At 46.6% G+C, this 17,884-nt stretch overlaps 1 protein-coding gene across 1 annotated transcript in view; it reads left to right on the forward strand.

The window, feature by feature from the left end:
• LOC134790463 (bridge-like lipid transfer protein family member 1) overlaps nucleotides 1-17,884 on the forward strand; it is a 125,065-nt gene that overhangs the window by 4,760 nt on the left and 102,421 nt on the right. The window contains exons 3-7 of the mRNA XM_063761272.1: nucleotides 1,673-1,816; nucleotides 2,123-7,240; nucleotides 7,829-7,974; nucleotides 8,676-8,765; nucleotides 16,367-16,595. Of these exons, the coding sequence (XP_063617342.1) occupies nucleotides 1,673-1,816; nucleotides 2,123-7,240; nucleotides 7,829-7,974; nucleotides 8,676-8,765; nucleotides 16,367-16,595 (5,727 nt within the window). The remainder of the gene's footprint in view (nucleotides 1-1,672; nucleotides 1,817-2,122; nucleotides 7,241-7,828; nucleotides 7,975-8,675; nucleotides 8,766-16,366; nucleotides 16,596-17,884) is intronic.

The raw sequence follows: 17,884 nt of genomic DNA on the forward strand, positions 1-17,884 counted from the left end.
AGCTCGCACGGCCTGCCGCAGCGCGTAAAATACCTAAACTCGCTCAACGCCGAAATGTAATAGCGCTCTTAAGTTTAGTAGCAAATGCATGAACTCATTCTAAACACTAATCAATATGTAAACCGGCCCTAAGGCAAGTGTACTCGCTTGTAGAGGCCTTATAGGAAAAAAATAAATTATTGATTATCTCCGATATGGAGTTAATTAGAATATCGGCGTCTTTGACAACGTTACTTGATTTAAGCTCAGGAATGCACCCCTGAAATTAACGGAAATCAAAAAAAACACGGTGTATGCTCCAGGGCTGGAAGTGAAAGATGCATAAGACGCGAGTTGGCACAGTGGCTGGTAACAGCCACTGGGTAGAAAGCGGTGCACACCTCTCGACACCCCTGAGCTGCTCACACTGATGTTGCTCCTGGTCGTCTTCGCGATGGCAGTTTCAGGAGCCCATCTAGTCAGCGGCAAGTCACCGCCTGCCTCGATAACGTGTAAACATTGTTATGGCAGGTGTCCGACCTCTCTACAATAGCCCAGGCTCATTGTCCACCCAAACTTCAATCTATAGACCAGGTCCCAATGCCTGCTGAGACCGTTCATGGGTGTCTATTGTTGCGCCTGTGAACGGGTTCCAAGCAGGCGTTCTACATGACATTAAAGCTCTCCAAGCTCTCTACATGTTAGATCTATTATCCCCACGCAAGCCTATCAAAAGACCAGGATTTATAGGCCTGTGAAATCCAAAATGGAGAAGCAAAATAATAATAATTATTATTATTATTTACAAACATATAGATTCTTTTCAATAAATTTTATATATGACATCTAAAACTTTCACATTTGAACACATATTCAAACATAGAAATGTCAGTAACAAAGGTAGTACATTGTGCAACGTGAGAGGTAAGTGAAATTTTGGAGATTAGGGTTTTTATTCCCAACAGCCACAGATTGGAGGGAATTAAAGGCCTGAGTTTGCAATTTTCTTAACCCCAGAGTTACACACAATGTTTTTCATCTCACTTGCGAAGAAAAAACTAAATTTTAAGCTAAAATACGGCGTCATTTCAAACATTCTGCCATACTGTCATTTTTGACAGGTTAGGCATGGGTTAGGCATCGATGGCACAGATCTATCCGGTATTCAGCCACGATTGAAAATTGTGTAAAAATGTTTTAAATGCCTATTAAATTAATCAAATTAAATATTTTTAACAAAACTATTAAATATAGCTGGTCAAGCAGATCTTGTCAGTAGAAAAAGGCGGTAAATTTGAAAAATGTAGGCGCGAAGGGATATCGTCTCATAGAAAATTTGAATTTCGCGCCTTTTTCTACTGACAAGATTTGCTTGACCGTCTATAGTAAAAGTCGGTATTTTATAAGTAAAACAAGTTATACCTTGACTTTAAACAAAATATTTTACTTATTTAAATATGAATTAGTGACATACTTAACACATTCAGTGCCAGCCCGAGCTACGCGCTACGAGCGTAGCCGGTAACACGGGAAAAACCGTATGTAGCGAAAAGCGCCTACGAACAGTGAACTCCCCTAGGGAGTCGCTGGCAGTGAATGTGTTAATTAAAAAAAAGCCATAACTCCCTTAGCTTAATTTTATTAACGGTTTTAACGCAGTTCTGTGTCAAATCTGTGATCCACTGCCCCGCAGGCTCCTTCACCCTCAACGCACTCTCCGGCAAGATCATGTTCCGCGACATTGTGTACGTGACCTACGACTATACGCTGCGCGTGCAGGACGGCTACCTCATCTTCCGCTGGTGGCGCAGCTATGTTCCCAAGGATGTTAGTGAAGGTGCGCAATGCAAGCATTTAGTGATGTTGCTAAAGTTAACTTCAGAATGTATTTTAAATAAATAATTTAAATTTCATGTATAACAGCTGTTGCGATTACCGTGAGATAATGTTAATTTACCACAGATCCTATTTTAGGTTTTTCTATACATATATCACCTTGCTTCTATACATTACATTATATGATTTTATTATCGTTTTGAAGAAATACTCCTGTACATAGTTTTCTCACTATTTTTCCTCCTTTCAGTACATCAGCATTTTGTGATCGGAAGTAGGTAATATGTACATGTGTTTCTCGTTCCAGACTTATCCCACTCGGACACCCGCCTCTCCATAATGCTGAACGGGTTTGAGCTGCACGTGTACAACCGCTGCGAGCTGTACAGCGAGCTCGAGAAGACGTTCGGGCTGGAGCCGCTGGTGAAGCTGCAGCAGGACGACGCGGGCCGCGAGCGCGCCATGAACCACGCCAACGAGAAGAGAAGGCGAGCGCAAGACACAGTCAGGTCCGAGGCCGCCATGGCAAGGACCTGGAGAGACCTCATCCCCGTCATTAAAATAGATATCACCACCTCCCGCATCGTCTTCGGCAACCGTTTAGTCCCTACAACTCTTTCTATCAGCGTCGAGGAATCACATCTGGTATACAGCACCAAACCGCCCGCATCCAGCCTTGACCATCTCATGCACTTCGTCAAGGCGAAGGCGGAGAACTGTAAAGTTATGTTAGCCCCTAGTCCGAACTACACTGCCATGGTAGACGAGCCACCGAGATATATGGGAGAGGGCTTTGTTGTTATGAGTTCTAATTACATAGAGGTGTATTTTTATATGGACGAACCGGGTTTAGTACCGGAACAGCCCGTGCTGCTACGGTTAGCTAACGGAGATGTCGTGGAATCGGCGCCACCAATCTGGGGAGTGGACATTAAATGTGGGAAAGGAACAGATTTCAGCTATGGGCCGTGGGCGGACAGGCAGAGGGATCACCTGTTCAAATTTTTCTTTCCACCCAATTATAAGAGTTTAGAAGTGACCCCGCAGCCGAAACCGGGAGATCTAAGGCAGATGCAGTCCTTCGATATTAGGTTGTCGACGCTGAACGAGGCCACCATCGACATACTGTTCACGAAGAATAAAGAAACGAACGCCGTACATATAAACATCGGCGCCGGCTCCTACCTGGAGGTGACCCTGCCCTGGATTGTGCTGCAAGACGGATACACTACGAAGATAACCGGCCAGCTGCTGCATCTAGAGGCCACCACCAGTTTGCAGTACAGAAGCTTGGCAGAAAGCGAAACGCTGGAGTACACGGTGAAGTGCCACTACCCCCTTGTATGGAACCACCACCAGTGCTGGCAGCTCGGCCTCACAGGCTGCAAGGCCACCGCCCACCTGGTCTACACGCACATCGACTTCATCCAGGACCTCATCAACGACTGGTCCAACAAGTCCCGTCCGGACATACTCCACTTCGTTCCTTACACGTGGAAGATCTCCCTGCTGCTCAAGGAATGCGAAGTGGTGACCGTCAGCAATCAGTACAACTGGATAGACTGCAGCTCCACGAACCAGGAGAATAACCACGTGGCCTTCTGCGGCGACCTGCTGGACGTGTCATTCGATCTGCCCTTCGTGGACTTCCTGCCCGACGTCATCCCGCTGAAGATCTGGATCCAGGGCGAGGCCGTCGACATGAGCCTGTACCTGCCCGAGGTCAACACGTCCCGGCCGCTGCTGCTGTCACTGGACAAGAACATGAAGCTGGTCCCGTGTCGGCTAAAAGCGTCCAAATGGAGGAGAAAGTGCGTTAAATCCCAGGGCTGGGTGGAGTGCTGGTCGGTGCCGATAGTGGCGCTTAGCGTGCGCTACAACTACCACCCCATCGCGCCGCTCGGGCCCGAGCCTCAAGCGGACATCACCACACCAGAGAAAGAGGAAATCCTTCTATCTCCCATGAGAATACCTCGGATGAGGAAGCAGCCGCCCATGAACTGGACGATGGACGGCAACGCGTTCGACCGCACGTCGCTACCGCCCGACAAGGTCAGCGTCGAGCTCGAGGTGGGGCCCTCCATCCTGCTCGCCTACGGCACCATTATCACCAGCTTCATGAATTTACTGGAGAACATCTTCGGAGAGGACCAGACTTTCACGGACATGCAGAAGACCCCCAACTTGGAGACGTTTTTCTGGTCCAGCGAGAGCACTCCCAAGCCGGATCGGAGTAGCATCAATCAGCACGGAGACATATCCCTCGATAATACCAGTGAGTCAAGTAAAGATGCCTTCGACCCGCGGCGATATCGACCTTTGGACGTGACCGTGTCGATAATAATACACGACATCCAGGCACATTTAGTAAAGAATTGCAGCGAAAACGAACCTCCCTGCCCGGTTATACTGATTGAGAGGTTCGGCTTCGAAATGGATAAAAACTTCAAGGAGACTAAGATGCAACTCCTTCTGAGCCCCTCTATATTGGTTTCGGCAAATAACCTATCGCGAACCAACCCGAATAATTCCGGAGCTCTATATCAGGGCCATCTGATGCTCTCGTCTTTCCAGTTACGGGGGCACGGGTTCTTCAGCGACACCAACCGATCTGTCGAAGAAGATACCATAGAGTACGCGTGGATGATGGAGCTTCAGCTCGGTCAGCTGACCGGTCGCTTGACTCTTCCGCAGCTCTACCAGATCGTGTCATCCCTTGAGACCTTTCTACTCCTCATCACAGACAGTGAAAATGAACTAATTCCGCCTAATTCAACAAAACAGTGCCACCACGGCATGAACAGCAACATTTGTCCGGAGACGGACGTGGGGCTGAAATACCGGTGCCCGACCACTAACGAGATCAAATACAAGATGATCCGTGTCGCGATAGACTTAATAGACATTTACATCGCGGACACGAATACTACGCTTCAAACGTGGATTTCTCCAGTGAGACTAAGTTTGTGCAACCTGCACGGCGCCGGGTTCGGGAACGGGCTGACGGGTCTGCTGCCGAACATGAAGCTGGCGCTGTTCACGCAGACCAACATGCAGAGCAACTCGCACCATGCCTCTAACGGCAGCAACACCAGCCAGAACAAACTGCCTGAAAGTGAGAACTGGGTCGGCGTGGGGTCTGTATCTCTAGGCCCAGTTTTACTTGAAGCGGCTTCATCATTACCACAGAGTCCGAGGAATCTGCACTTAGTGCAGCAGAAATTCTTGAAGCTCCACGACGAGAAAACTAAACGGCTGTGGTTCATGTGGCCCAATGAAGGCAAGAGCGCCCTGTGCGGCTGCATAGGCGGCTGTGCATTCTTCGGATCCAATAGGAACGGAGCGAACTTCTTGAAGCCGAATCCTTCAGATCTCCAGGATGGCATCAACGTAGCGATGTTTAACATAATGGACACAACGCCCGGCGAGTACGGCTACGGACAGAGCTTGCTGCACCCCGGCCAGCTCGTGTTTCACACCCCGCCCTACGACAGCCTCAACGTTTGCCTACAGCCGTCTAACACCTCCACTCTGATCCCGTCACCGCTGCCGCAGAACCTTAACAAATCCCCACAGAGTACAGAACGTAGAAGTTTAACCCGACGGTTCTCGTACACCAGTATGGGCAAAGGTAGCAGCAACGTACTAGTATCGAGCACCAAAAGTGATGTCCCCTACGCCCGCTTGGTCGACTCCACGGTGCCTCTAGGTAGCACAAAAATCGACAGCGATTCTAAACTCCACAAGAGCATACTGAGTGTCCCTCAGATGGAGAGCAGCGTCTCTGATTCAAAGTTAGCTCTAAGCTGCACAGTGAAAGACAACACCAACCTGAACAAGAAAGTGCCCGCGCATACGGACGCCGAATCGTTTGTGGTCCCGAAAGTGCCTACGCGAAGCGTCGCCGTGTCCGAGTCTCATTACTCGTTGAACTCGCACCCTGCGCCGCACGAGGAAGCCATTCCCCTGGAAGTGCAGAGAACCATGTCGATTACAAGTGAGAACCACTCGGAAGCCTTCTTCTCCGCGGACGAGGATATGTTCCCGAGCCGATCCTCGAGTCTAAAGCATTCCTTCGGTAGCCGCCACAGCAACCCTAAAGACAAGAGCTCCTTTGGCATCAACGACATCACGAACGAGAAGTGGACGAACTCCATGCCGAGGTCGGAACCCGTGGACGGTCCGGACACGATGAGCAACTTGAGCACGGGTGCTCAGCCGGACTCCGAAAGTGGTTCCGTATCGTCCACCTCTTTCATTTCCGCCATTTCTTCGCAGGAAGACATGACGCTGGTAAACCTGCACATGCAGACCAACAAGCCCATCGTGGACTCTCCTCTCTTGATGGCCAGCTACATGCAAAACCTTCCACAGTACAAATGCACCAACTGGGGCACCTGTTCCCTTCCGAGCGGAACCGATGTCTTCACATTACCGTTGTTTAAACGCGCGGAGGACGGCTCATTGATATACGTGGGCCAGAAATATTTGCCCAAGTTCGAGCCTTTCGGAAAGAATCATATCATGAAGCTAGTCTCCAAGAAGGAGGGTCACACGAGCCAAACTCAGCACGGACCTTTTTCAAATTTAACTCCACACTTCAATAACCAAATCAAGGCTCATCCATACCCACAAGGTTGGTGGGACTTACAGCAAAACATGGATAACCAAGAGAACAAGGAACAGAGTACCTCTTCGACGGCAACCACTACGAGCGACAGCAAAAGTGGTCTGTCCGTAAAACTGCGAGGAGAAATCGACATCATGCTCACTCCTCTAGTCCTCGAGAGCACACAGAGATTCGTCGAGTCTCTCACTCCTGTTCTAGCGAACATACATCCCATAACCGTGATCAACCATCTGCGACTGCTCTGTATCTCATCGGTGCAGAGCGCAAACATCTTGAAACAGAAGCAGTACGCCTCCAACTGGCTTCCATACATGCAATCTCGTAACCAGTCTAACATAGCCATGGATAAGGACGACAAATGTAAATTAGCTACTATTACTCACTCAAACGTGTACGAAGAAACAATTTGTGACCAGCTCCAAGCCACAGTCACAGTTCCGAAAGTAAACGTAATCTTCATTCAGTCTTCAGTGGTCGAAGACATGATATCGTTCTCGGCGTTAGATAACATTCAGGACTTAACGTGCGTGTCTCTCTTCGGCGTGTCAGTAGAGAACATCACGGCGAAATACGTAAGCTCGAAGAAGACGCTGGAATCTGTACAGTTATACTACAGACCGACGCTTCGAGCGCTCGGCAGCAAGAAGTCATTCGGTATAATGAAGGGTCTGGGTGGAAGGGCGCTGATCTCCGCGCAGGGCAGCGGCAGGAAGAGGGGTCCGGAGAGAGGAGACCCCGTATACATTGAGACTTCGCAGCAACAGTGCGAGGACACTACCATCACGCTCAATGTTGGTGAGTTCACTGTTACTAGTGTTTATTTCTTTCGGGGATAGCGTCAATTAAATGATTTTCTAGATTAAAGTAAAGTAGATTAAACTAAATTAAGAAGGTCCCATTTTTCGGTTTTTCATTCACTTATATCTTGAAAACTTTGCGTTTTAGCGACATGCCTGCTTAGACAAACCGAAAGCTGATTAAATTTGTTACAAGTTTTATTTAGTCAAGTTTTTCGATTCTTGAATAGTTTTTTGGATCCGCTCTTGAAAGTTTATTTAGGGCTCTCAATTGTATTTTGATATAGTATACATCAGTGAAGCTGCTAGGCCGTGTTTGGTATCGTTTTCGTATAAACCGGGGTGCTGAATTAATTAATTTAAGGTATCAGATTGACACCATTCCGAAGAAAAAACATATAAACTTGAAACTAAAGCAAAAACTGCTGAACTGATTTAATTGAAATTTGGTATACAGATATTTTGAGTCCCGAGACTTTTGATATGTTCACCTCCTAACTCTAGTCCAAACCAAGTTACGCAGTCAAAAATTGTGTTCCAAGCATTTCCCTCTATACCTTCTTATTGCTTGGCCTATAAATTGTAGGCAAGGTGCACGGACAACTGAGACGCATCCGCAACGACCCGTCCCAACTGAAGGACGCGACCATCACCGGCATCCCTTGCCAGCACTCCAAGGTCGCCTTCAAGTTCATCAAGGCGGACCCCGGGGCCAAAACGTGCGAGGCTGCGGTAAGTGTCAATACTTATTAAATTGGTGTGGTGGGAGGTGGGCAATTGCTGGCACAGTCAAGGCTGATTTATGTGATTTAGCACAAAATTATGTTTTATTTTCCTTTTAAGTGTTGCTACAACGCCTACAACTCACATCGCACATAGTCACACAAAAAGCGTTTACTACGGCAAGGAAATGTTCATCATTCGTTTATAATTTTATTGTTTATTCTATAAATCCTAATTTTCCTGTCATCTGTCAGCGATTATTTAGACCAGCGGTCGGCAACCTTTTAGCAGCCAAGGGCCAAATAGTAGTTACCGAAGTTGACGCGGGCCGCACTTTGTTAATATTCATGACTTTATCAAATATTGTCGTTTGTTAATATTACATACAAAATAGCCAGGGAGGCTCGCGGGCCGCAACTGAGAGGTTCGTTGCCGACCGCTGGTCTAAATCAGCGGTCGGCAACCTTTTAGCAGCCAAGGGCCACATAGTAGTTAAGGAAGTTGACGCGGGCCGCACTTTTGTTAATATGTGTGACTTTATCAGACATTGTTGTTTGACAATATTACAAACAAAATAGCCAGGGGGGCTCGCGGGCCGCAAGTGAGAGGTTCGCGGGCCGCATGCGGCCGCGGGCCGCTTGTTGCCGACCGCTGATTTAGACTATATTTTTTACTCATACTTCAAATTAATATTTTGCTTGTTATTGCAGTGCTGCCAGAACGGCGCAACAGACGCGCAGAAGGAGAATGCCATCGGCTACATCATGTTCGAGTGCGGCCTCGAGGGCATCACCGTCAAGGTATTCATATTTGTGTGACTGACGGCAAAACGTAGCTAAACATACATTTTCTAAAGCCTTCACGGTGTCATGTGCGAGATAATGCAAACCACGAATTTGAAAAAAAAACACTGTGTCATGGAAATATTTGAAGAGTAGGGTAAACTGGGGATGGTTGAAACAATTTATGTTTGATGGCCTGTAACTATTTCATTGTTACGGTCAGGTATGGCTATATATTACTAAACCTTATTTATTTAGTTCTTAAATAAATATTGTTTGAAACCCTTACCGCCCATGGCTATGTAATGATGGGGAATCAAAGAGAATGTGGGGGAGTGGTTCAATTGACCCCATAGGTGTGATAATTGAAATACTATGTGGGGACGTTTGAAACACCATATATTTTCGCCATAATAATAATCAATAGTCACCATAATAATAAGTAAAACTCGTGTATGAGCGCCTTAATAAAAGAAATCAATTTATCAGGATCTGAAAATCTTGATCAATGAAGGTATTCGAAAATAAAATTGTGAGTCTTATAAACTTCTTTGTTACGATTACCTTATACATATAGCTTAATCAAACTAGTTTTAATGTAACAATATGATATTACGATAAAGAATTTTAACAGCAATGCATACTTGTGTTCCATACTAAAGCTTGTTTCAATTATAACAATGTTTCAATCATAAGCACAACAAATACTATTGGATATAAATAATTATGTATGTACTACCATACTTTCAGTCGGTTATATGCTAAACGCTTCCCGCGTTTCAATCGTCCCCAAGTGCGTTGTATCAACCGTCCCCACATCGCAAGTTTTAGTAGTGTAGCCGGCTTCAGAGAGGGGGTGAAGTCATGTAGTCAATCCAAGCGGCTGAGAGGGCCCCCCTTTTTCGTCGGATTTGTTGGCAGATGGTCATGTCTATAAGGAGGAGCTCTTTAGTACCACGGGACCCAACCCTACATCCATTTTGAGCGGAAGCCAGGATATTGTTTGCAACAATGTGCGCGTTGATTTTTGCTCTCAAAATGGATGTAAGGAGCTTGTATAGTGTAGGCAAGCATGTGATGGGTCTGTAGTTCTTCGCTTCCGTGGTACTACCGGACTTATAGAGCAGGAAGGTGACACCAGTTGTTAAGGAAGGTGGAAGAGAACCAAGCTCGAGGGCTTGTTGAAATTGTGCTGCCAAGCGCGAGTGCGAGCATCGGAACCACTTTAGCCAGAAGTTGTGCAATCCATCCGGTCCAGGACTTTTCCAGTTTTGGGCCGTGCGGATGGCACAACTCACGTCATCGGGGCTGATGATGACTGCCCCCATGGGTTCGATGGACTCGCACTCACGCTCGACAACACTCATCCAACTCCCCTCGGTGTGCCCGGCAGGCACCGACCAGATGCTACGCCAGAAGTCAGTCATGGCAGTAGCATCCGGCGGCCGCGTGTCGGGCGTACGAAGGTTGGCTTCCTCCCACTTTCGGTACACTTTCCTTTGGTCACTTTGAAAAAGGCGATTCTGCTGGAATCGATCCACACGCTCTCTGTAGCGGCGAATACGGTTTGCCCATGCATAGACTTTTTGCTTTAGAAAGTCGATACGCTCTGTGACATTAGCCATGTAGTCGCGGGGCCTGATATCCGTCCCCGCGAACGCCTGGTTCACAAAGCGCATTACTCGGGGGCGATTGTTGCCCCCCCTGAAGCAGATCAGCTTTGCGATGAGAGTCCTAAACGAGCTGATACGTCGCTCGATCCGCACTTGCCATGCAGGGACACCACCGACGGTCCTAGGTGCACGTTCAGCGTCCGGAAACTTGACGCGAGCAACACGGCACGCCGCGATGGCTCCGCAGTACATGATCGAGTGCGTATCATCTAAATCTTTACTAGTCCGTAAATATGGCTCTAGTAAAGCGTTTAGGGCTCCCATTAGCGCTAGATTGCGTCTATTCATAGGCAGACGTGGTAATCGTGGCCTAGAGTTGGTCGTGACGCGATACTGCGTAATCGCCTCTTCCAAAGTCCTCCTCAGTTGCTCATTAGCAGTCGTACTCACATTCTGACTCGCGAAGTCCCCCTCGTCGGTACAGAAATCAACCCGTGGCGCCTCCGGTGCCAGGTCGGGTACGGGCACCGGATCCGGCGACGTGGCGGGTGGATCTCGCACCAAGGTGGTATCCGCGCGAGCAGAGAGAGCCTCCTGGCGAAGTCGATCAAGTGTCGCGTCATCCAAGCGCTTTAGCCGCTGAATGACGCGCACCTGATCCGATAATCGCTGCTCCGACACGGTGATGGTGGGTTCAAGAGTCTGAAACAAAGGCAGTATTCTCGAACGGACAGCTGTGTTCCCCCCTCTGTAGCCCCATAATAGGCGCGCATGACATTCTCGTTCATGTCTCGAGTCCATCTCATGCGTCGCACTATACCACCGGTAGCGGGAGCCGTGGGCGGGGCAGGATGTCCCGCAGGCCCCAAGCGTGCCGGCAGCGGTGGCCGCCCTCGTCGCGCAGGTGGTCGTGGCGGCGGCGGCGGCGGCCCGCTCTCGTCACTGGACCCGTCTGTGTCAGGCGCCGTTGCGAACTCGTCGCCTGACGACGATGTGGACGAGGAAGTGGACGAGGCGGGCGGGGGTGGTGGGCGTGCGCTTGTTGTTACCGCTTTAGTTCGACTTCTTGTTATCATTTCTAATTGCCTGGTTTTGCCGGTGGTGTATGACAGATGTCAACACGGTAGTAATGACTGCAACCCATGGTCGTCGTTTTTAATACTCAATTATATCAGTTGTCCGCAAGATTTACAAATAACTCGGTTCACGGTGGGTATATTATCAGTCTTTTAGGGCAAAAACCACATGTAAAAATATATTTTTTGTAAAGAAATGTAAAAGGAAGTCTGTCAGTGTCGGTTTTTTTTTTTTTTGACTACAAGAAGGCCTATGATTCGGTGCCTCATTCATGGTTGGGGAGGGTCTTAGAGTTGTATAAAGTTGATGCAGCTTTAAGAGCCTTCCTAAGCACGTGTATGAGGCAGTGGACCACAGTCCTTCGTCAACCAGGAGGCGGGGATGACCGCCCTGGCCCGCAGGATTTTATAAGGATTGAGCGAGGAATCTTTCAGGGCGACAGTCTGAGTCCCCTGTGGTTCTGCCTAGCTCTGAATCCCCTCAGCACCCTGCTGAAAGATTTGGGACTAGGTTGCCGGCTTCAGAGAGGGGGTGAAGTCATTTCTCACCTTCTGTACATGGATGACCTCAAATTATTTGCACCAAATAGCCAAGACTTGTTGGAGCTACTGAAAACCACCGAAGTCTTCAGTAATGCCATCAACATGGAATTTGGTATCGATAAATGTGCGGTTATGCATGTACAGCGGGGGAGGGTTGTAAATTCAACAAATTTACAACTCTCTGAGACAATGTCTTTCAGATCTATCTCTGAATCAGAAACCTATAAATACCTTGGTATGTCACAGTCGTTGGGTATTGAGGATGAGGGTATTAGACGGTCGGTGAAGGAGCGCTTTTTCAGTCGGCTCACAAAAGTCCTAAACAGTCTTTTGTCAGGAGGCAACAAAGTGCGCGCCTTCAACGCCTGGGTAATGCCCCTACTCACATACTCCTTTGGCATACTAAGGTGGACTCAGACCGAGCTGGACGCCCTGGATCGGAGGGTCCGATCACTGCTCACCACACATCGTATGCTACACCCACGCTCGTCAGTTATGAGATTGTACATCCCACGGAAGTGTGGAGGCCGAGGCTTCCTAAATGCCAAGGATCTCCATAACCGCGAGGTGTACAATCTCAGGAATTATTTCCTTAACAATGAGTGTGGGATGCATCGTGATGTGGTGGCAGTAGACAGGAACCTAACGCCGCTCTCCTTGGCAAACGAGAACTGGCGCAAACCTGTGGTACTAAGTACTGCGGATCGCAAGGCGGCATGGGAGAGTAAGGTGCTACACGGGCGGTTCTACAAGGCCCTCACGGGACCCGACGTGGACCTGCTCGCGTCGGTGAACTGGTTACGATTCGGGGACCTCTTCGGAGAAACCGAGGGTTTTGCCTGTGCAATTGCGGACGAAGTGATGATGACGAACAACTATCGGAAATATATCCTGAAGGACGGTACGGTCGACATTTGTCGGGCATGCCGCCGTCCCGGAGAGTCACTCAGGCATATCATTTCCGGTTGTTCTCATCTTGCTAACGGCGAGTACTTGCACAGACATAATCTCGTAGCCAGGATTATTCACCAGCAACTTGCTCTTCTATACGGCCTTGTGGACCGCGAAGTACCGTACTACAAGTACTTACCTGCGCCTGTTCTCGAGAATGGTCATGCCACGCTCTATTGGGATCGATCTATCATCACTGACAGAACTATTGTAGCCAATAAGCCTGACATCGTGATAATAGATCGATCGCAACGTCGGGCCGTGCTCGTTGACATCACCATCCCCCATGATGAGAATCTCGTGAAAGCCGAGAAGGACAAGTCCAGTAAGTACCTAGACTTGGCTCACGAGATAACAGCCATGTGGGATGTTGACTCGACGATAATTGTCCCGATAGTCGTTTCAGTGAATGGTCTAATAGCGAAGAGTCTCGACCAACACCTTGAGAGACTCTCGCTAGGTGGTTGGATCAAGGGTCAGATGCAGAAGGCGGTGATCTTGGACACGGCGCGGATAGTCCGCCGGTTCCTCTCTCTGCAGCCCTGACCACCGGTAGCTTGGGCCTTGCCCCGCTGCTGGCGGCACCCTAGGTTAGGTTTTTTATAATGTGTTTATATTATTTTTTATTGTTTTGTAAGTGTTTTTATATTTTACTTTTATATTCATATTATAAATAACCTAACTTAAGATGAGAACTGAATAAAGAGATCAATAGTCACCATAATAATAAGTAAAACTCGTGTATGAGCGCCTTAATAAAAGAAATCAATTTATCAGGATCTGAAAATCTTGATCAATGAAGGTATTCGAAAATAAAATTGTGAGTCTTATAAACTTCTTTGTTACGATTACCTTATACATATAGCTTAATCAAACTAGTTTTAATGTAACAATATGATATTACGATAAAGAATTTTAACAGCAATGCATTCTTGTGTTCCATACTAAAGCTTGTTTCAATTATAACAATGTTTCAATCATAAGCACAACAAATACTATTGGATATAAATAATTATGTATGTACTACCATACTTTCAGTCGGTTATATGCTAAACGCTTCCCGCGTTTCAATCGTCCCCAAGTGCGTTGTATCAACCGTCCCCACATCGCAAGTTTTACCTCAAGGTCAAATAATATTTACAAACAACACTCCATCGCTGTTTAGTGGCAGTTAAAAGATTCCGTAATTCCCTTCCAAAACACCAAACGAATTAAAGTTATTAAAATACATAAGTAATAAAAACTAACGAAAAAGTATGCGAGCACAGGTACTTGACTTAATACCGTGTAATTTCTGAACTTCTCCTCAACACTACCGTGTTGCTCGCGCGCTCGAGCACTATTGGTCTACGATTTAAGAACGACTAACCGCATAGACTGAGTACTGCGTCACATGCTTGCATAGGTTTTGTAGTTATCAAGAAATTTGGCTTGTTTCAATCATGATTTGTTTCAATTATCCCCGTTCTACCCTAATTGTCCAAAAATAATAAAACTGCCACTTTTTAGGGTTCCGTACCTCAAAAGGAAAAAACGGAACCCTGTCTGTCCGTCTGTCACAGCCTATTTTCTCGGAAACTACTGGACCAATTAAGTTGAAATTTGTAGTAGTAGTAGTAGTAGTAGTAATCACTTTATTGTACACAACACAGGTTTACATAATATTTACAAAAATAAAGGTACAAAGGCGAACTTATCCCTGTAAGGGATCTCTTCCAGCTAACCTTCGAGTAGATGAGGGGAGAATTCAAATTAGATAGACAAACTTACGGAATGCACAGTAACATTTTAAAAGTAAACTAACCAAAACGTCCAAAAGTAAATAAAATACGTAAATAATATAAAAAAATTTGATACAGATAAGTAAATTAGTGACCGAAAGATGGACATGTAACGTAAACAAATGAATTTTAAACATGGGGGCCACTTTTGGGGGGTAAATGAGAAAATTTTCAAACTATATCGTGTTATATAATTATATCAAATGAAAGAGCTCATTTTGAGAATTTCAAATATTTTTTTTTTTATAATTTTAAAATACATAGCTTAGAAGTTATTTAAGAAAATAGCCAAATAATTGTCATTCCCCCCTTTATCTCCGAAACTACTGGGTCTAAAATTTTGAAAAAGATACACAAAATAGTTCTTTACCTATACATGTCAGGAAAACCTATGAGAAATGTGCAGTCAAGCCTGAGTCGGATTTAATGTTACGGAACTCTTGGAACGCGAGTCCGACTCGCAATTGGCCGGTTTTTCGAAATGATGGGATCGGTCTTATAGTAATAGTCGTTTAATATGATCTACCTCGCGGGTTCAAAAAGATACTGTAGTATACTCGTACATAAAAAGTATACATTACTTTTCACCACACTAGCTCGGAAAGGGTTACTTTGCACTTCAAAAACTGATAGCAAAGTTGCATTTATAAACTGAATTACTTATAAACTGAAACGCACGCACACACACACACACAACACACACAAATACATACACACACACACACAAACACACACACACACACACGCATACACACACACTATCGTATAGTTAATATTAAACAACAATAAATATATTTAATAATTAATAAAAATATAGCATACCTAAGCTGAATTAATATTATGTACATACATTAATAAAGAGCGGGTTCTCCTGATACAGGTATACATATACTTACAAGGAGGACTCAAGTCTAATTGTATACAAATTGTACTGTTTAACACAATAAACATTTTTCATTTTTCATTTTCATTTTCATTTTATTCACATGTGAGGCAAAGTAATCAAATGCAAATTTTGAGTTGTTTTCTTATGTTTGCTGGTAGAATTGACTTTTAAATGATAATTTTGGATGATAAATATTTTATTTGGATTTGATTTGGATTTGATTTGGTTTGATTTTGTTTAATATTTTACATTTAATATTTGCTTCGGGTTGGTGTGGTGAAAAATTTTGTGTTTCACTCGGAGGCAGATTTTGTTTAATCCTCGAGCTTTGAAACCCTCGCAACGCTTAAGATTCCATTTTTCTAACCACTCGCTATGCTCGTGGAATAATTTTGGAATCTTTCGCTTGCTCGGGTATCAATATTAGCACGAGCGGTTAAACAACAACTTTGCCCCCTTGTAAAACAAATATAAATAAATAATAAATAAATAAATCTTTATTGTTCAAAAAACACATACATGCTATATATGAAGTTGGAGCCCTGGAGACTGCGTTAGTTTACACTGTGTTGCAGCCCCAGTGGTTGCCCGTATTACATAATCAGCTAAAATTTGAAAGAACAATTTGACTTAAATTGTAACATAAGAAGTATGGACAATAAACTCTTTTATATAATATCTAGTTTAGGTACAAACAATAACAATATAGCGGGAAAGGCTATTCAAAAACTTGCAACTATAAATAACTATTTATTTGTTAAACTTTAAGGTATCCCAACACGCCCAAACCCACAAATCAGATGAAAAACCCAAACCCGAGCCGGAGAGTTGCCGGGAATCCGTCAAATCCGCGGAGGAACTGAAGCCAGACAAAGAGAAGACTAAACCTAGGTCGTCCGGCATCGAGGACCTGTTCAGGAAGCGGGACTCCAACTCCAAGCCCAGCACTCCCAACCTCAACACCGCGCAGCCCGCGGCCCCGCCTCCGCCGGGCCCAGGTATGTCATGTGTATTGTTCAGGAAGCGGGACTCCAACTCCAAGCCCAGCACTCCCAACCTCAACACCGCGCAGCCCGCGGCCCCGCCTCCGCCGGGCCCAGGTATGTCATGTGTATTGTTCAGGACGCGGGACTCCAACTCCAAGCCCAGCACTCCCAACCTCAACACCGCGCAGCCCGCGGCCCCGCCTCCGCCGGGCCCAGGTATGTCATGTGTATTGTTCAGGAAGCGGGACTCCAACTCCAAGCCCAGCACTCTCAACCTCAACACCGCGCAGCCCGCGGCCCCGCCTCCGCCGGGCCCAGGTATGTCATGTGTATTGTTCAGGAAGCGGGACTCCAACTCCAAGCCCAGCACTCCCAACCTCAACACCGCGCAGCCCGCGGCCCCGCCTCCGCCGGGCCCAGGTATGTCATGTGTATTGTTCAGGAAGCGGGACTCCAACTCCAAGCCCAGCACTCCCAACCTCAACACCGCGCAGCCCGCGGCCCCGCCTCCGCCGGGCCCAGGTATGTCATGTGTATTGTTCAGGAAGCGGGACTCCAACTCCAAGCCCAGCACTCCCAACCTCAACACCGCGCAGCCCGCGGCCCCGCCTCCGCCGGGCCCAGGTATGTCATGTGTATTGTTCAGGAAGCGGGACTCCAACTCCAAGCCCAGCACTCCCAACCTCAACACCGCGCAGCCCGCGGCCCCGCCTCCGCCGGGCCCAGGTATGTCATGTGTATTGTTCAGGAAGCGGGACTCCAACTCCAAGCCCAGCACTCCCAACCTCGACACCGCAAGTTTGGAACTCAATACACTATCGATCTATTTTGCGCTAGCGTCAGAAAACCTAACATTAACACAAAATAGTAGTTACGATATACTGTAGTTTCACTGTCTACTAACTAAACCCCAGTAACCTCAGGTATGCAGATGATACTACAGTAGTTGCGTCTAGTGAAGTGGAAATGGCGGCTCTTTTGAAGCGAATTGAGGATGAGAGCGCTAAGCTGGGCCTTAAGATAAACCATTCTAAAACTAAAATAATGGTAGTGGATAGGGCAAATATACTTCCAGTTACCGACGTACTCCGCCAGTTCGAAAAAGTCACCGAGTTTGTGTATCTTGGGTCGTTAATAATCTGCGACGGTGGCAGCACTGACGAAATATGCCGTAGAGCTGGTATGGCTAAGAGTGCTATGGCTAACCTAGACAAGATCTGGAGGAACAGAGGTATTCGACGTACGACTAAGATGCAATTGGTTCGAGCTCTTGTCTTCTCGATATTTATGTACGGTGCCGA

Source organism: Cydia splendana, chromosome 5 (genome assembly GCF_910591565.1).
Source record: "Cydia splendana chromosome 5, ilCydSple1.2, whole genome shotgun sequence".
Classification (NCBI taxonomy): domain Eukaryota; kingdom Metazoa; phylum Arthropoda; class Insecta; order Lepidoptera; family Tortricidae; genus Cydia; species Cydia splendana.